Source organism: Sarcophilus harrisii, chromosome 1, assembly GCF_902635505.1.
Source record: "Sarcophilus harrisii chromosome 1, mSarHar1.11, whole genome shotgun sequence".
NCBI lineage: Eukaryota > Metazoa > Chordata > Mammalia > Dasyuromorphia > Dasyuridae > Sarcophilus > Sarcophilus harrisii.
In genome coordinates this window covers 700549232-700568928 of record NC_045426.1, presented here as the reverse complement: position 1 = coordinate 700568928, position 19697 = coordinate 700549232, and the positions used below count along the sequence as shown (strand labels likewise).

The 19697-nt window shown below is 51.0% G+C and overlaps 1 protein-coding gene across 9 annotated transcripts in view; it reads right to left on the bottom strand.

Moving 5' to 3' along the window:
- Positions 1–1437: 1437 nt before the first annotated feature.
- Positions 1438–19697, bottom strand: part of ACACB (acetyl-CoA carboxylase beta) — a 117811-nt gene continuing 99551 nt past the window's right edge. For all 9 annotated transcript variants that reach the window (XM_031948760.1, XM_031948757.1, XM_031948762.1 and 6 more), the window contains 12 exons: positions 18971–19081; positions 17777–17920; positions 16731–16851; positions 14756–14852; positions 13197–13293; positions 9415–9550; positions 8209–8386; positions 5181–5293; positions 4882–5036; positions 4473–4643; positions 3595–3731; positions 1438–3040 (listed from right to left, as the gene is read on the bottom strand). In XM_031948760.1, the coding sequence (XP_031804620.1) occupies positions 2914–3040; positions 3595–3731; positions 4473–4643; positions 4882–5036; positions 5181–5293; positions 8209–8386; positions 9415–9550; positions 13197–13293; positions 14756–14852; positions 16731–16851; positions 17777–17920; positions 18971–19081 (1587 nt within the window). In that variant the 3' untranslated portion in view covers positions 1438–2913. The remainder of the gene's footprint in view (positions 3041–3594; positions 3732–4472; positions 4644–4881; positions 5037–5180; positions 5294–8208; positions 8387–9414; positions 9551–13196; positions 13294–14755; positions 14853–16730; positions 16852–17776; positions 17921–18970; positions 19082–19697) is intronic.

The window sequence follows — 19697 nt, the reverse complement described above, 5'->3', positions numbered from 1 at the left end:
TAAAATGAGAAGAAAATGAATTTGTTGTTCACGAGTGTGAAACAGAAATGGATATGGCGTTGGTCCAACATCTGTAAACAACAATAGGCTATGAGAAAGTGGTTTGAATCAACACGTACCGATTGACCTTCTAGAAGAGGGCCTCAGTTGACGGAATCTGGGGTGTTTAGCCTGGAGAAGACTGAAGGGAGACTATGATGGCTCTCTTTATTCACCAGGCCCCAGTGGAAAAAGAAATTGGCTTCTTTTGCAAGGCCCTTGAAGGCAGGGTGTAGTAGCCAGGGGCAGATGTTGCAGATTTACGGCTGAAATGGAAACATTTCAAAACCAAGTTCTCCAGTATAAAAGATAAATTTGTAAATTTTTAAAATTTATAAAAAAAAAAAAAAGGAAAATAGGCTGCCTTGGGGAGGTGGCAGGCTACGACTATGAGCTAGCATCTAGATGGCACTTTTAAGATTTGCAAAGCACCTTGTGGATACCATTTCATTAGATGTTCAAAAAGCTGGAAAGTTGTGCTGTCACTGCTGTCACTCCCATTGTACAGATGGGGAAATTGAGGTAGAAGGAGAGTGACTTGCCTAGAGTCACACAGGTAGTAACTGTCTGAGGCTGGATTTGAATCCAGGTTTTCCCCTGGGTCCAGTGTTGTGGGCATCTTGGTTCTAGAGCTTAAGGTCACCTCATTAGTGGTCCTAAAGGTATATTACTATTTTTTCTGGGACAGCATTGCAGGAGGACAGAGCTAAGCTTAAGAGTCTCTTTGAACTTTCCAAAACGTGTTCTCCAAGATGGCAGACATTTGACTTCCTGGGGGACGTCTTTGGCTGGCCAAGGTGCTAATGGCGGCGTTTGCTCCCAGGGATCTGTACCCCCGCAGATCCTCCCAGCCATTGAGGTTGGTCACTGCTTCCCACACTTTCTGTTGACCCTCCAAAGCAAAGGTTGGGCTGAAGGTGACTTGGGCTTCATCTTGTCCATGGAGTCCATGCTCCTGATGCTAGAATTGGGCTTGGGATGCTGCATGGGTCGTTCCTGGTTGACTTTCTGTTCTCCCCAAGGTAGGGCACGGACATGGCATGGAAGGTGGGGGTGCCCGAGCCTCCTGATGCCCAAAAGAAAGGAGCTCTTGGTGACGCTGTTGGGTCAGAATGCTTGAAGACTAGGGAAGCACCCCATGGGCAGGAGGCAAACGTGAGGCCACGGGAATCCCCAAAGGCCCAAGGGTTTCCCAAAAGACGTGGCAGCAGCTTTACTAAGATGTCTGTCGCTGTGCCTGGTGCCATGAATGAACAAACAAATGAATGAACAAATGAACGGGTCCCGCCCCAAGTATGTATAGAGGGGTGTAAGGGACTAAAAGGGGGAGATGGGTAAGAAATCACACAGACAATTGCCTCTGATCCAGCACAGAATGAGGAGTCCAAGTCCAAAAGCATCTGAAAAACATGGTCAATTTATTGGACGCCTCCTCTCTAGTCTAGACACCCTCAGAGGGTCAGCACGACCTTTGGCCGGAGGCCCAGTGTGCGCACGTACACATTCAAAAGCCTTCATTTCCCAAAGCAGCCCCCGCTCCTCCCCCGCCCGCGTCCCCACCATCCGAGGGAGAAATACACAGCTGTTATCGGGACCCTCCTTCCCCATTCATTCACCAGAGCTTTCATAGGCTGACGCCACATGCCTCGGTCCTTGGGCATCCCTTTTAGCCAGGACTTGGGAGAAATCAGATCTCGTGGCCCTAGCAGGGGAAGTCCCCGATAAATGCCCCCTGGCATGGTACACGTGGGCAGCAAGGCAGTGCCGGCTCCCTGGACCCCCTGTCAGAACCTAAGTTCTGGCTACTGTAGGCCAGAGGCCCAGAGCTCAGGCTCCATCCGCTTCTTGTCAAATCAGAACAGCTGGGGGCCCACTGTGCCCCCAAGCCGCCCGGACTGCGGGTACTGCTGCTTTGTGCTGGCTGAGTGGTGGGTGGCGGGCACGTGCCCACCATAACAAGGCACTGATGGGGGAAGGAAGGCGACTTAGCAGCAGGTTCATTTATGGACGAGAGTTGGAGGGCACAGTAGGGATGCCCGCAATCAAGGCGGACATTGGGCGAGAGGCGCGTCTCCCCTCCTTGCACACACTCCAGCCCGGCAGGCAAGCCAGCCCCTGGGGAAGGGCGGGCAGGACGGCCCGGGACCTCCGAGACGAAGTGAAAAAGTCTGTGCTTTCCTTAGAGACGTGGGTGCCCAGCCCCGGAGGAAGCATCCGGCAGCCTCGCTCCCTCCCCACAAAGGGAATCTCGAAGATCCTGACGCCCCCCAAGCCAGGATGAGACTTCATTTGTCCTAAAAATCACCCCTCTCTAAGAATAATTCCCACAAATGTCCCTAGTGATTTGTCATTTGCTGTTCTGAAAACAATTTTTTCCTCTTCATTTAGAAAAATGAAAAAAAAAAAAAAAGTCTCCCGATCCCCTCATGGGCAGCAGGGCCAGAGCCACTGGCCAAAACCGGCTTTCCCTGCAGCCCCCTCTGGATCTGGGTCCCCAAGTCTGTCCCCTTTCCTCGGTCATGAAGGATCCTTAATGAGGAACCGGACTGGTAGTTTTTAAAAAAAGTCTGTGGACGGTGTCCTGTGCCCCCACAAGGCCCGGGGCCCACGGGCCAGGCAGCGAAGACGCCTCGAGCCAAAGCAAACACACCAGTGCCCAGCGCAAGGCGGGCGGACATCTCTGCATGAAAACGCCACACGGATGCCCTTTATTTAGAGGTCTGAGGGGCTGCCTGCTCTTCCAGGCCCGCAGAGACGCCCGGGGGGGGGAGCCTGGCGGGGGCTCCGGGGAGCGGCCAGCGGCCACCGCCGGCCGCTCCCAGGCCGCTGGCGCGTCTTCTCCTGGGCCGGACTGTGGCCCTATGCGTCCCCCAGTCAGGTGGAGGCCGGGCTCTCCATGGTGGCTAGGAGGTGGGCGATCTGGGCCCTGTCCGCGGGGCTGATGTGCTGGGTCATGTGGATCACACAGTCCACGGCAACCTCGGGGTTGTCCTGAACCAGCCTGAAGAAGAGGAGAGAGGGCGCTGGGATCGGGGGCCGGCCGCCCCCCAAAGTGGGCTGTGACCACAGAGCTGGCCCAGCTGGAAGGGGCTGGGGGGGGGCTGGCCGAGCTTCAGTGGTCCCCGCAGGGGACTGGCCGAGCTGGGAGGGCGAGCAGGAGGTGAGCACCGTGGCAGAAAGGCTGTGTAAGGGGGGTCAGGGTGGGAGCTAGGGAGGCAGGTCTGGGTTCCAAGGCCCTGAGAGCGGAACAGACGCACTCTGAGGGGGAGCTGAGGGGGAGCTTCCCACCACTGGGGGCTCGGCGCCATCTTGGGGGGACCCTCATTCAGAGGGCTTGTGCACTGCACAAATTCCTCAGTCCGGGCCTTCATGTGCCCCAAACTCAGGGGAGTCCCAAAGGGGGACATGTGCCCCCGGCAGGAGCTGTGGCTCAGGCCTGGGGGGTGGGGGGAGTGAGAGATAGAGGTGAGGGAGAGGAAGAGGGGGAGGGGAAGGAGGAAGAGCTAAGGGGAGGGGGAGAGGAAGAGGAGGAAGGGAGGGCCCCGCCCTGCTCACCCTCGGATGGTCTTGAGGACAGAGTCCCGCTTCAGGCACTTGATGTTCTCCCGAATGGCCGAGTGCAGGCCGTCCTCCTGCTGCAGGTGCTTCTCCAGCCACTCCACCACCACCTGGTTGTTGTCCCAGAGGTATCCCTGGGGAGACAGGAGGCGGGTTGGCCCGAGGCGGAGGGGGGAGGGCCGGCTGCGCGGGGGGCCGGAGCTCTGACTCTGGGAGCCCGGAGGCCTCTGGGAGACTTTTCTCTGGGAGCCCGGAGGCCTCTGGGAGACTTTTCTCTGGGAGCCCGGAGGCCTCTGGGAGACTTTTCTCTGGGAGCCCGGAGGCCTCTGGGAAACTTCTGACACTTCGGCCTTGGCTCCCAGGAGTGACGCTGGGGGGAGGGGCTGCCCTGGGAGGGGGGAGGGGCTGCCCTGGGAGGGGGGAGGGGCTGCCCTGGGAGGGGGCAGGGGCCGGGACCAGGCTCAGCAGCGCTGCCAGGTGTTGTATCACACACTTCCGGGGGTACCTGCGCCGTGTGCCCCCCCATGGAGGGGACACAAAGTTTACGACGCCCCAGGGGTGCGGAGACCCCTCCCCGCGCCCAGAGCGGAAGCGGGAGTCCTCGCCCCCATCTGCCCCCCCCTCCAAAGCGTGGATCCGTTCTCCCAGGGGGGCTCCAAACAGGGAGGAGAGAATCAGTAAGGGGGGGGCCCCATGTCCCCGAGGACGGACCCGGGGGCGGAGCCTACGCTGGCGGAGCCCCGCCCCCAGAAGCCCCGCCCCCTCGCTCTGCCGGAAGCAGCCCTGGAGCCCCCTTCCCGGAAGGAGGTTCTAGAGAAGAAGGCGGCCCGGGCCGGCCCCAGCTCCCCCCGTTCCAGGCCCAAGGCGGAAAGAACCTTGACGGCGCCCTCGGTCTCCATGAACCAGCGGCGCAGCATGGACTGGATGTGCACGTGGCTGAGCTCGCCGTTGGCCTGCAGGATCTTGTTCTTGACGATGTCCTCGAGGAGCAGGCGGCGGAGGCGCCAGTACAGGAATGTGCGCGACGTTTTCCACTCGAGAATGTCCTGCAGAGGAGGCGGAGCCCTGAGTGGGGGCTGGGAGAGGAGGGGGAGGGCCGGGGACCGCGGGGCCGTGGGGGGAGGGGCCACGTGGCCCGGGGAGGGGGGAGGGGAGACCCGGGTCACGGGGCTGAGGGATTCTCAGGGGGCGCACCCTGAGGGGAAGGGGGATGGGCTGCCCCATCACCGCGAACACCATCCCCCTCCTGCCCAGGAGCAAGGGACGCTGGGAAACTCCCTTAACTGAAATGACGCCCTTCTCCTGCATCCTCCCTGGCGTGTCGTGGAGATCCGCAAACTGCACCGCCACCTGGTGGTAGACAGGTAGCAGGTGCTCTTCCCGGGCGCGCAGCTTGCTCTCCAGGTCCTTCCGGTCCTTTTCTGGCAGATCTTCTGCCCCTGTGGTTCCAAGGAGACAGCGAGGGGCGAGTCAGCTCCGCTGCCCACGGAGGGGAGGGAGGCGGGAAAGGAGGAGGGAAGAGGAGGAGGGAGAAAAGGAAGGAAGAAGGCAGGGAGAGAAGGGCTCGGCTTTCCCTGACTCACCCAGCTGTTCCACCAATTTCATGTAAATGCTGTCAATCCTCCTCATGGTTTTTATCAGGTCTTTTTTCCGGAACTTGATCTCCACGGTTCCTTCGGGTTCCAAAACCCCGCCTCTGGAGAAACAAGAGCCGCTTGGGTAGATATCCTGTCTCCTACCTGGTACCTGGCGGGGGTGTCTGGAAAGTGGGGGTCTTTGGGAAGAGTTCCTTCCATCCCGGGAGGCAGGAGATCTGGGGCCTGGCCCTAGAAAAAGTGACCGCACTGTCCGCCCTCTCGCTCCCTTCTCAGTTTTTGGCAGTCAGACTCCCAGCCTCATCAGTGCAAACTGAGAGCAGTCCAGAGTTGTCTAAAATCCCTTCATTTTTAGACCAGAAGGATTTCTCTCCATTCCCACCTTTCTCACTCTCTGCTGCACAGGACACCGTGACCGCCCTCTCCTCCCGGACGGGGGTGGGGAAGCTTGGCTCTGCCGAGGACTGTTTGTAAGTCTGTATCGTTACTCTTGGACCATACAAAATTATCAACTTATGAAATTCAAGCAGTGGCAGATTGTTCCCCATCCCTGTCTCAAATCCTCTTTAATCAAAATGCATTTATTAACCGACTGACAGCTCTGTACTGGACACCGGGCGCTCAAGGGTACAAAGACAAACATGGAAAAGAACCTGCCATGTACAAAAACATTTATAGCCGTTCTCTATATCAGGACAAAGAATTGGAAACTGAAGGGATGCCCGTCAAATCGGGGAATGGCCGAATAAAGTGTGGTATGTGATAACATTATTGTTCTGTGGGAAAGGATGAGCAGGATGCTCCCAGAACCCGTCTGCAAAGTCCTCCATAAACAAAGTGAGATACACTGTATACAAAGTAATAGCAATGTTCTAGGATGACAGCTGTGAGAAACTGTTATTCTCAGTTCAATGAGCCATGACCACTCTGAAGGAGTAGAAGAATTCTATCCATACCCAGGGAAGAAACCGATTATGTCTGAATACAGATTGAAGCATATTTTTTAACTTTTTCTCGAGATTTTTTTTTTTTGGAGGGGGGAATCTGGTTTTTGTTTTTTGTCTTTTTTTGCAATATGACTTGTAAGGATTGAGAAACTTTTCATTCCTTTACTATTTGGGTCTTGACCCATCTCATAGCTGGCTTAGTCTTCTTATCTACATTATGCTTTCTAAATGGGAGCGTCCCCAGGATTCGGTCTTGGGATTCCTTTTCCTCCTCTCTTCCTCACTTGGGGACCTCACCAGCTCCCACAGGTTCCACTGTCACCTCCATATAATCTAAGTTTTTCCTCTCCCATCTCCAGTTCCCTATTGGATATTTCCAATTTGACGTCTACAGACTCAACACATCCAAAACAGGACCCAGATTTTCTCCTTAGCCCACCTTCCTGATCATCTCCTAGGCTGGTCATCTCAGTGTTCTCCCCTGCTCCCTCCTCTCCCTCACCTGTCATGTCCAATCACTGGCCAAATCTCACCTTAACATTTCTGGCATCCATCCTCATCACTTATATGGCTGCCATTTCTGTTCAAGCTTTCTTCACTGAATTCCTGCCTCAAGGCTCCATCCCAACCCAAACTCCTCACAATTACCAAAGTGATGCTTCTTAAGTCCAAGGCTAGACCAGGCACTCAATGACCTTCTGTGGCTCCCTATTACCTCTAGGATAAGATAGGTTGTTGAAGGTGAAGGCCTTTACAATCTTGATCCAAACTACCCTCTCCAGTTTTTTTCTGTATTACTACTGCCTGGACTCCATTTTATGGGCTAGTCCATTTTTCTGTCTGGGATATCCTATTTCTACATCTGGAATGCTCTCCTTCCTCATCTATCCCCGGGAATCTCCAGCTTCCTTCAAGTCTCAGTATGTGCTGATTTCTCCAACATCCAATGTCTTTCCTTCCCATTCTGCCTTGTATTTATTTTGCATTTTTCTGTTTATATTTCTATACATGCATTTATCTCATCCCTCCTCCACTCTAACATAAGCTCCCTGAGGGTAGGAACTGTTTTATTTTTGTCTTTTCCCCTCCAGCACCCAGCACAGTGCCTGGCACACTGGACCGTCAATAAAGGCTTAGTGATGGAAGGCTGGCTCTGTCACTCACTAGCTGCAGTGACCTTACACCCAATAAGAGTGTTAGGTTAGATTTTCTCCCCCTGAATAAAAGAATGAAAAAGCACCGACTACATGCTTCCCAAGGCAAAGACAGACCTGGCCCTTTGGGAGTCCAAATTCTAATAGGAGGCAACATGGAAGGCCAAATCTGTTCCCTCCAAGTTACCTTAAGTTTATTTGGTGCACACTTTGTGCGTGTTTATATATGTACACATTGTTCCCCCTCAATAAAATATTGAGAAGGGAGATCATTGTCTTTATGTCCCCATTGCCTAGAGTAATGCCTTGCAAACAGTAGGTGCTTAATAATGCTTATTAATTCTCTGATGGAAAAAATAACAACAGAAGCCAGAGGTATGTAACGAGATGGCATGAGCATGGAAGTAGCCCCCACAGCTATTTTATGTCGTCTGTTCCTATTGCCAAGAAGAGCTGGAATTATAAAATGTCAGAACTGGAAAAGGGACCTTAGAACATGGACAGGTAAGAATGGAAGGGATTCTGAATCAGTTGAGGAAACTGAATTGAGACTCTCAAATATGACATGAATTAAGCGCCTAATACATACAATGGACTATAGAAGATGCTGGGAAACCTAGCAAATTTCAGTTAGACACAGTCCTTGTCTGCAGGAAGTTGAATGTCAAGTAGAAGCTGTCACAGAGTCAGAGCCAGGATGAGGATCCTGATTCCAAGGCAGGGGTTCTTGACACAAGACCCTGTTGTTGATGATGGAATTAGCCAGCGCACTGGTCATTAATGCCGATTCCTCCTTGGGACAATGGTTTAAGCTTATACTATTTGGGTCTTTCTGCCCTTGGTGGGGCTACAAAAAGGCTCAGACCTGAGAGGGGCCCAGAGGAAAGGCCCTGGAGCCCCCGGGAATGTGCTCACCTGCTCTCCTTGTCTGCGTACATCTCCATGCACAGAGGGTTGATGGTTGGGTCAATGACCACCCAGGAGCCTCCACGGAGCTCAGCGTATGGGGGGATGTAGATGAGGATGGGCTGCTTGTACTGTCTGAGACCATCTACTATATAAGCTCCAAACTTCAACACCTGGTCATACATGTCTGGAGATCGAAGGGCCCCCCACCCCCAACCCGGCCAGCTTGGTTATCAAGAGCCTGGAGAGAAGCCTCCGACAGGAAGAGTTCTCCATCTCCCTCACCCCTACCTCACCCCCCTTATCCTCCTTTGCCCATAACACAATAATAGGATCCCAAGATTTAGGGGGACAGGTTATTTAGGAATCATCTCAAGTCCCTCCCAGCTCTGGAGCAAGACTTCTAGGATCTAAATTCCAGCTCAATGGATTCTGGGGGAATCATTCCACTTAAGTGTCTTAACTGTTAAATAAATCTTGCTGTCAGTCTCATGTCAGTGAAGCATTTATAAATAATACAGTCTTGTGATACACAGCTGCACAGCCAAGGCTTCTTCCATGAGGAGTCCCAGCTGCCTTGGAGGACCTGCCAGCACCCTCTCTGGCTCTCCCATTCTTTGCCATATTGAGCAGAGCCTGAGCTAGTCACCAAGGACAAGGAGGCCCAAGAATTCTAATAACACAAGAACCCCAAGTCTTCTCTCTAGATGAAGGCCATCTCAGCCTCGCCTGCCTCAAGGACCACCAGATGAGAGAACAGACATAGGAATACTTCAGGGAATTATTCCTGGGTCAATGACATAGATTGTCATTATCCCTTCTTCAAGTTCCCAGAACAAGGAGAACATTTGAATTAAAATTAATACATTAACTTCCTGAAGCAAGGGATGGTTTCCATTTTTGTTCTTGTATCACCAAAGGCTGGGATACAATAGATGCCTAATACTTGTTGTCCCATTTATATAATGCTTTGTATTTGTAAAACACACATATTTCCTCATTTGATTCTCATGAAAATCTTGGAAGGTAGATCAAATAGATATTATTCCCATTTTAAAGATGGAAAAACTGAGGCTTGCAAAAATGCAGTGAGTGACCATCCCAAAGTCCCATAGCGAAGAAGAGCTGAACCTGACTTTGGGCCCCACTTTCAATGATCACACCCCGATGCCATTCACATGTTTGCCTGGACTTGCCTTTTACTTCCCTCCTTACCCTTCATGCCCCCAGAGAATCCTCTCCAGTTGGCAAAGATCATCAGAGGCAATTTCTCGCGGTTGAAATCCTTGATAGCTTGGGCGGTTTTAAAGGCCGAGTCTGGAAACCACACCTGTCCTGCCTGTTGGATTATCTGTCAAAGATGGAAAGAGGGTTTAGACCACTTCTGGAAAAGGAAACTTCACAGGGTGGAGGTTACCTAGGCCCAGTGGCTTTGGAAATGGCAGGGAGATGTAAGAATCTCCCTCCTACAAACTACAAACATTTCTGTGATGACAAAGGCTCAAGGCCAAAGCTGAACCCCAGTCTTTCCTTCAGCCTCCCAGTTGGCGGCTTTCTGCCTGAAGTCTCTCCCCTCTCTGGGCCGTTGTCCATAGAGCTGCCCAAGCGGTCTTCATGCAGCACAGCTGGGGCCCTACTCAAGCCCTAGTGGCTTCCATTACCCCGAGGATCAGACATAAACGTCCCCTCTTGACTTTCAAAGCCCTTCCCAATGTGGTCCATACACATAGTGGCCAAGCCAAACTGTCCTTCCTGCTGGTCCTCGCACAGCCATGACTGGAATGCTCTTTCCTGGGCTCTCTGTCTTGGAACCTCAGCTTTCCTTCCATTCTCAGCTCAAATAGTATTTCCTACCTCAAGCTTTCCCCCCTCAATCGCCTTGTATTTATTTTATATATTTGTATATGGTATAATATACCAGTATATTATTTTGTATATTGTATATATTTGTATACAATGTATTATATTGTATATTCATACATATACCTCTTCTGAAACAAGATAATCTCTCTGGAGGCAAGAACTGGTTAGTTTTTTTCCAGTGCTTAACATATAGTAGGTGCCTAATAAATGCTCATTGCCCTGACTGCTTTTACTTGTGCAGGTCTTTATTTTTCAGAGCCCTTTCATGTATTACTTCCTCTAATCCTTTTGCAATTCTGGAAAATTGGGATTATTATCAGGAGTTATTTTCCTAAAACACTAGGCTGGTAAGTGGCAAAGTTAACCAGGGACAGGAAATCCAAGGATATTGACTGTTGCTCTGGTGTTCTGCTCCCCCCAGAAACAGTAAGTGGAAAGTTTGGATGGTGAGTCATTTACTTAATAGCTCCTAGCAGCATTTTGAGAATGGAGTGATGCCATTAAGCATCTCTAACATCATCATCATCATCACTCCTAACCACCCACACAACCACCACCACCATCAATATCACCATCACCATCAAGGTCATCCATATCGCCAGCAGCAACAGCACTACAGCCACTGTCATCATCACTATCGCCATCATCGTCATCATCAATATCACCATCATCATCAGTCATCAATATCACCATCATCATCAGTCATCAATATCACCATCATCATCAATATCACCATCATCATCATCATCATCACCATCATCATCAATATCATCATCATCATCAGTCATCAATATCACCATCATCATCATCAATATCACCATCATCATCAATATCGCCATCATCATCATCATCATCAATATCATGATCACCAACACCATCATTGTCATCAATATGACCATAAACATCATCACCAACACCATCAACCATCTTCATTAATATCACCATCACCATCACTGTCATCATCAATATCACCATCACCATTGCTGTCATTAATATCACCATCACCAACGTCATCACCGTCATCAATATCACCATAATCATCACCAACACCATCAACCATCTTCATCAATATCACCATCACCATCACTGTCATCATCAATATCACCATCCCCATCATTGTCATCAATATCACTGTCATCATCATCAATATCATCACCACCACCATCACCATCACCACAATCCCCACCATCATCATATCTATCCCTAAAACACCCCCATCACCAGCAGCCTCGGAACTACAAGGTTCTATTCCTCTCCTGCGTTGATTTTTTTTCCCTTCTTCTTTTGCTTGACTACATCTAACACAAATTTATTTTCTTTCTTTCACTGGAAGAGTTACCAAAATAAAAAGGGAAAGTGAGAAAAGAGGGTCATTGAAGCATTTTTAAAACGAACAAAAGAAAACAGAATGAAAATTAGCATAGAAAACCTGGATGGGAGGCTGGAGCAGCTTTGAAAATAACATGTAAACAAGCTCCAAACATGAAGAATTTGTCTCCCGCTTAGAAAGGAGAGCCCAAGCTTCACCACTCAGACCTGCGGCTTTGCGCACGATTCGCTTTCTCTTCTGTTTTGAATGTGGAAACGTCCCCTGATTTGGGATCAGAATAAAACCAAACCCAAAGGGCTCCCCCTCTGGTGGAAGTCACCCCGCATGCTTGTCATGGGCCTCACTAGGACGATAATAACCGGCTTTTCTGGCCTTCTCCCCTCCTCCAGTGCTGAACAGTCTGGGCTCCATTTGTGCCCGACCCACGAGTCCTCAGAGGGTCGTGCAGTGGGGAAGTGGGAGGAGCCCAAGCTTCTCATCACCCTGGCCAATCACTCTGCACCAAAGGACAAGGCCGAGACCCTCAGATGTGGCTCAGCCATAAGGGCTCAAGACAAGAGCCCATCTCCCGACACGAAAGCAGCTGGAGGGAAACTAGATTAACAGAGCAGCGCTGGGTCCCTATAAGGTCCCTTCACATTAGCTCGTTTAGTGATCTCGTGGGCCACCATCCCAGGGCAGATGGTCGCCCTCCTCTCCTCCAGGCTCCTGATACCCAAGCTCACCATGTCCAAAACGGAATCCATCATCTTTCCTCCTAACCGCCTCCCTCCCCTATCTCTGCTAAAGGTCCCCTCCCCCTCCCAGGCCCCCAGGCTCTATCCCGGGAGTCAGCCTAGATGCTCACTCTCTCCCCCAAATGGCCCCCAGCATCTCTCTCCAAACCCCTAATCTGGGCCCTGGTTGCCTCTTGTCTGGATGGCTACAATCACCTCCTAGTCTCTCTCCTTTCTAACCCACCTTCTACTTAGACACCAAAGTGATGTCCTGGGTTCCAGTCCTGCCTGGACTGATTAGCTGAGTCAAGTCATGGTCCTCCCTGATGTTCTCATCCGTAAAATGAGGCCCCTGAGGTCCATTCTAGCCCTAAATTTTCCCACCAACTCAAAAGAAGCCAATGGAATTTATTGCATTAAATACAAACTCTTCTATTTGGCAACTCAAGCTCCTCACAGACTGCGCTTCCCCCTCCACGCCTGCCATTTTCCAGTCTTCTCTCACAGGATTTGTCTCTAAGGTCCCGCCACCTCAGTCCATTTGCTGCTCTGAAGAAATGAAACCTCCTTTCCCACCACCATGCCTTTGCCTGAAATCCCGTCTCTCTTCCCCTTGTCTCCATGGAATCCTTTGACACCTTGTAAAGCTTTTTCCCCCAGGATGACCCAGAAGTTCCTTCATACCCCGCCCTATAATGTAAGCCGAGGGCAGAAGCTGTCTGGGTTTTTGTCCCTGTGCCCACAGCACACAGCGTGGCACAGGGTAAGCACCCAACTGGCTTCTTGCTGATTGACAATGCCTGTACAATGTGAAAAGGCAAGAGCTGTTCATGCGGAGGTCTCATGTTCCTTGCGGATCTGACAAGATCAGGCAGAATCATCTGGGCTTTGAGAGCTAAATTTGGGAAGGAAGGACCACCCTGGGGAAGGTGAAGCCCTTGGGGTGGGGGGGTAACGCCTTGGTTTGGGGGGGTGGGATTTTTGGAGTAAAAGTGTCAGAGAATAGAACTGCTACTCTTGGACCACTCCTCCCCCCGACCCTGCTCAGCTGACCCCTTCAGAGCTTTCCCCCTTCTTCCCACACTCACCTTAGCTTCAGAATCCAGATTAGCAGGATCGGCGGGGACCACCATCTCCACGGTCCGCGTCTCCACGGCAATCACCCCGACAGGAATTCCCCCCAACCTGGAATACATATGGCTGCATGAGCCCACTGGGGGAAGGAGGGCCTTCTGACTGCCACAATTGGGGTTAAATGACTTGCCAAGGGTCACACAGCTAGGAAGTGTTAAGTATCTGAGGCTAGATTTGAACTCAGGTCCTCCTGACTTCAGGGCTGGTGCTCTATCCACTGCACCACCCAGCTGCCTCTAAAATCCCAAATTTTATGGGAAGCATTTCCAGTCCTTCTTAATTCTAGTGCCTTGTCCTCTTGATTATTCCCAGCTGATTGTGTCCACAGCTCATCTGAACAGTTGGTACACATCTGTCTACATGTTGTTTTCCCATCAGGGAGCTCCCGGAGGACAGGGACTTTCTTTGTCATGCTAGAACTTAGCCTGGCAAATAGTAGGTGCTTAATAGATGCTTCGGGTCCAACTCTAATAGGACCACTGACAAGAGCATGTCCAGAAGGGGGTAGCCAAGACAGTGGCTGAGAGGGCATGAGCAGGCAGGTGGGGGGCACACTGCAAGAAGGGTCCCTGAGATTTTCATCTGCCCCTAGGACTCCTCAAAGGGAGGAGAGAGGCTCTGAAGGGTGGCCACCATATTCCCAGGCTATGGTGGAAAAGATGGTCACAGAGGGTGAACCAAGGAGAGTTCGGGAGTCTCCGTTCTAGGGTTCTAGGACAAATTCCACGAGAAAGTCATCAAGGGTCGTTCCAGAGCTTACTTTTTCTACAGTAAAAATCTGGGTCCAGGGAAAACCATTCCCTGCCTGGAAGACATAGGAACAAAGATCAAGAGTCCCCCAAATTCACAGACTGGAGAGCTTCCCTAATACCCCATTGCTCTCTACAGCATCCATCCAGTCTCTCCCTGAAAGTGTCCACTGACGGGGAGATCACTACCTCCCGAGCAAACCGTTCTGATCTTGGCCAGACCGAAGACCAGAAAGACTTTTGCCAAGTAGGAATTCATCTTTCTGTAACTTCTGTCTACAACATGTCGGTCCCGACTTTCCACTCTAGAGATGGGCTGTTCCAACTGATGAGTGACTAAAAGGGGACAAATTCACCAAATCCTGCATCTGGCCCACCTTTCACTTCAGCCCATCCTGTAGACCTGCCACCTCCCCTGCAGTTTTTGGCCCAGTCACCGAACCAGTCCCAGAGAGGGGCAGTGACAGCAGCCAGGGCCCCGCTTTTGCCAGTCCTGGGACCCCCGAACCCAGCCTGCCTCCCCTGGCCGCCACTGCTGAGAGGTCTCTCCCCTTCTTGAAGGGAGGAACCTTCTAAATGTACCTGCATCCCTGTGCCAAGTACATGACAGATGAGTCAATGCCTTTTCATTCCCCCCTGCCCTTTCCCCTCCAGGTCAGAGGGGCTCCTCTCCCCCGCCTTTCACCCCTAGTTTTCTCTCGGAGCCATTCCTTTGGCCAAAAGGACGCTCGTGGCGAGGGTGATGTCCCGTCCGTAGGGATTACCTTGCTCGGCCGGTCACCACGGTTTGGGCCCAAGGCTCCATGATCTCCTTGAAGCTGTTCTGGTCAAAGAAGCCACTTTGCCAGGATCCCTTCACAGCTGGAGAAGAGAAGGAGAGAGGCTCGAGCTCCGGAGGCTGCTCCATCCAAGGTCGGGGCCGCTGAGAGACTGAGAAGCTCCCCCCACCCCACAACTGCTGTTCAAGACCACTAATCTTCCTTCTCTCCCCAGCCCTTCCCCAATTGCACAGGGTCACTGGAACCACAAAAATAGGATCCCAAACTGGGAGATTATCGTTCATCACCTACCATCTCCTCATCATGGGCCAGAGCCCCGGATCCAATTTTGGTCCTGCAACTTATTAATTACAAATAACTCCCCCTCTCTGTGACTCAGTTTCCTTCTTTGTAAAAAGACGATCTAAGGCTTCTTCTGACTTTAAATTCTGAGTCCTCCCATCCCCTTTGAGGTGTGATTTCATGATGGGGATATTAGCCTTTTTATCCTTTCATGAGAGATAAGGCTGAAAATGAAAATATCTCCAAGGAAGGATTCAAGTTTTTACTCAGGCCTAAGTGTAACATGGAAGGGAGGGAGGGAAGGAGGGAGGATGGGAGGATCTATCACTCTCAGCTGTTTCTTTGTCTGAAGAAGCTGAAGGGGCTAGACAGAAAGATTCCCCTGGCTCCTTCCCGTGACCATCTCATTGAGGGGGGACAGCTTTTCCCAGAAGAAGGAGAGAAAATCAAGAGGTTCCCAGGTACCTGAAAGAGGGGAAGGAAGGACCAGCAAGTGAGGGGGGAGAATCAAACTTGAAAAGGGGAGACTGGAGCTCCTGGGACCAAGAATGAGAATAATTCTGAGAGCCATTTGCATGAATTTTTTAGGGTTTCCAAAACACTTTCCTCCCATGATCCTGGGGCAAGTAAGTAAAGCATCATCCTGTGGGGGAACCAAGGCTCAGAGGACACAGGAATCACCTGCAGCAGAGTTGTGTCCGGGCCACAAATGGAACCCTGCTCCCAACTCCCAGTCCACAAATTTTCCACCAAATTGGGGAACTTCACCAACAGACAATTCCCTCAACTACTGGCACAGTTTAAACTGAAAACACAAGCAGGTGATTCCTTTCTCCCAAACATTTGTGGGCAATATTTTTCTTTAAAATAGAGGAAAATGCTCTGTTCTGGCTTGTGTCCCATGTTGGGAATGGGACTGGGACTCTGCCTTTCATGTTCACGGACTCCAGAATCGTGACCTCAGCAGTGTTCCCATTGGTCTCCTGCTCCCCTTCTAGGACAAGGATGTCCTCTCTAGGGATGGAAAAAGGAGATCAAATCTCTCTCTGGGATAAGCTTTTGGAAGATTTATACTGGCCCAGAAGACCCTCAGTGAGAGGGTCACAGGGAGGAGCCAGGGGAATCTTTCTATTGAGCCCCTTCAACTTCTTCAGACAAAGAAAGAGCTGAGAGTGATAGATCCTCCCCCTCCTTCCCTTCCATGCTACACTTGGGCCTGAGTAAAAACTTAAATCCTTCCTTGGAGATATTTTCATTTTCAGCCTTATCTCTCATGAAAGGATAAAAAGGCTAATATCCTCATCATGAAATCATACCTCAAAGGGGATGGGAGGGAATAATCTGGGTAATGATGATGGGTAATTTCTACTCTGATGGAAGATTAAAAAACCCTCACTTAAAGGGAACCCCCCTCTGGGCCAAAACCTCTTTCAGCTGGTTTATCTCCAGACCCTCCCCAGACCCCCCCCCCCAAATCCCAGGGGAACTTCAAGAACCTGACAGTTCTTACTGTGCCTTCTTGGGCACTGCCTTCGGCGGAGGGCTTCTGAAACCTCTCAGAGAACTTACAGACCCTCTCAATCAATGCTCTGCACGACCTGCAAGAATGTTCTCGACCTCGGGCTTTCTTAAGAGATCAGTAAAGGTCCCTAAGCCTGGAGAGGCAGCGAGGGCTTACTTGGATGAGACCTTCCTGCTAGCATCCAGCGGGGGTCGTAGGGGGCTTTGGAAGGAGTGAACTCAATTTCTCGGTCAATGGGGTCGATAGGTGTGATGATGGGCACTGGGCTATGTGTGTCCTAGGACAGAAAAAAAAAGGAAAACTCTCCAGTCTCATTCTGAGGCACGATCTTCTGAAGAACCAAAGTAAAGAATTCATTATTTTTTCCTCCACAGCTCTCATTTAGTGTGAATTTCTATCATCCATAGCCTTCTTTCTTTGCTCTGCCCTTCTTAAACTATAAATGTTGTCTCGATGGGACTGGATGAAACCAGGCAACTATTATGAATGTCCAGAAACAGTGCGGCAAATGGTGGCGGCAGTCAGGGGATACTGAAGAAAAGGTAGGATAATAATAATAATGGGATGATTATTAATATCAACAATGTCCAGGAACAGGGAAGCAAATGATGGCAAGAGTCACAAGGTATTGAAGAGGCAGAATAATAATAATAGGGTGATTATTAATATTAACAATGTCCAGGAACAGGGAAGCAAATAATGGCAGCAGTCAGGGGGTGCTGAAGAGGAGGCAGGATAATGATAATAGAGTGATTATTGATATCAATAATGTCCAGGAATAGGACAACAAAGGATGGCAAGAATTAAGAGTGTTGAAGAAGAGACATAGGATGATAATAATAACAACAACAACAATAATAATAATGATGATGATTTTTTTTACCCTGTTTAACATATTTACTTGCCATTTAGGGGAGGGAGTGGGGGAAAGGGGAGGAAACATGGAACACAAGGTTTTGCAAGGGTTAATGCTGAAAAATTATCCATGCAGATGTTTTTTAAAATTTTAAAGCTTTAATAAAAATTTTTTTTTAATTTAAAAATGATGATGATGATGATCTGGCTTCAAGAGCTCCACCCAATGTCTTCCTGGACTAATAATAATTCATCCCCACGGTGGAGAGGGGGAAGAGACTGGAATTTGCACGAGGACGCACTCACTAAGACGAGAGGTCATTTGAGCTCGTGTTCTGTAGGCTTACCTTGGGCATGTAGGAGAGCCACTCCAAGATGGTGTAAACTCCCTCAAAGTCATCTGGAACGGTGATGTGGGAAATCCCATTAAAATGCATGATCTGCACGCCACCCAACTGGTTATTTGAGGTATAAACTTCCCGGCCGAGGACCTGGTTCAAAACCCAAAGTCAGCAAAACCCTGCACAGTGTGTGCCCCTGGCAGACTCGCGTGCGCGGGGCTCGTCCTGCTGGTGTCTGGATCGTGCGCTGGTCCAGACCGCTGGCCACCAGCGGGGCCACGGCGCTACCTGGCAGACAATCGCGGGATAACCAAGAGCTAGAACAGCCTCAGGTAAAGTCGGAGATGACCAAAAACGGGGACCTGGGACAGATGAGAGAAGACCCAAAAAGTAGCCAGGACAATTCCTGCTCATCCGTGTCAGTGGTGGAATCCCACAAGATCTAGGCTGCTCGGTGAACCTGGACCTGCTCCTGGAGCCCCAGGTCCTGGAGCTGAGTAAACCTGAACCTGGTTCTTGCCACAGACAACAACTAGCTGAGCTGTGGACTAGAGACAAAGCACTTAGCCTCTCTCTCAGCCTCAGTTTCTCCATCTATAAAATGAAAACGTTGGACTCAATGGCTCTTAAGACCCTTCTCATATCTCGAGATCTAGGAAGTTATTATACTCTGTTCCTTCCATAGAATCTCAGAATCAGGAGAGACCCGGGGGCCATCCTGTCTCATCTGTACCTGCCCCCAGGGTCACCCTGACGAGGGGTCTCCAATGAGCTGTGGAAGGACTAGGAACTCCTTGTTTCTGGCAGCCGTTTGGCAAGGCTTGAACTTGTGGGTATTTCTTCCCCAACTGAATCCTGGGATGGTTTAATACTGCTTTCTCACTCATTTCCTCCCTACCCCACGTCATCTTCCTCCCCAGGTCTGTCTTCAACTGGCCCCTGGAGGTCACAGTCTCTAAGCCCACCCACTCACCTTCATGAAACTTCCCCCCAGGATTCCCTGACAAGATGCTACATGGATTCATCTTGGTCAGCCTATCTATCAGGCCCGTGGGGGAGGAAGGATTTAGGAGAGCAAAGGATCCAGAGAAGGGCAAGCTCTGAGAAACCCCCAGACCGCCACAATCGGGGAACAAAGGGCAGACGGCGGCGGGGATGACCGTCCTCCCTGTGCCCCAGGAGACAATGGGCCCCGGTTACCTTATTTAAAGCACTCGCTCCTGTCAGGATGATATGGGAATTATCCACCTGTATCACTCGCTGTCCCAGCCGCACCAGGTAGGCACCAATTCCGATAGCCCGGCAGGTCACCTGCAGGAGACGAGACCGGGTCAGGGCTGAGAAAACCTCTGGGGGCTGCTACATCGGTCTGGTCAGTGTGGTCGGCCTCCTTCCATAGTCAAGGGCCTGGGGCTCTGCCGGGATGGGGCAGCAGCTTCTGGGGCTCAGCAGGTGACCCCCGGGGTTCCAGTGGCCAGAACCCATCTGTGGACTGCAGCTCGCTGAGGGACAAGCCCTCCTACTCCCAGCGAGGCGGCTTCTTGGGCCCAGGGCCACCGGCCAAGCCTTTGGAGCTCGGGACTGGCTGGAGCCCAGGAGGGTGATGGCCTCTGAGAGGCCGGGGACTCCAGGTTTCTCAGAAGCTTTATGAGAGCTCTCCTCACAGCCGGGTCTAGGATGCTATGGATTTTCTCTCATTTTTCTGCTGCTTCAGGAAAAGGCCTGGACGAGACACCCTCAGTCTCTGGCTTCCTTTGTGGCTGACTCGAGGCCCAGAGGCCTGACCTTCCCTTCCAAAAGGCCCAGCCCAGCAGGGTCACCTTCTCCCAGAAGGCTGGACACTGAGAAAAGACCATTTTGGCCACAACATCTCATCCTCAAGGCTCAAAGGGCAGCAATCAACATGGATGCCATGCCAGGAGGATGA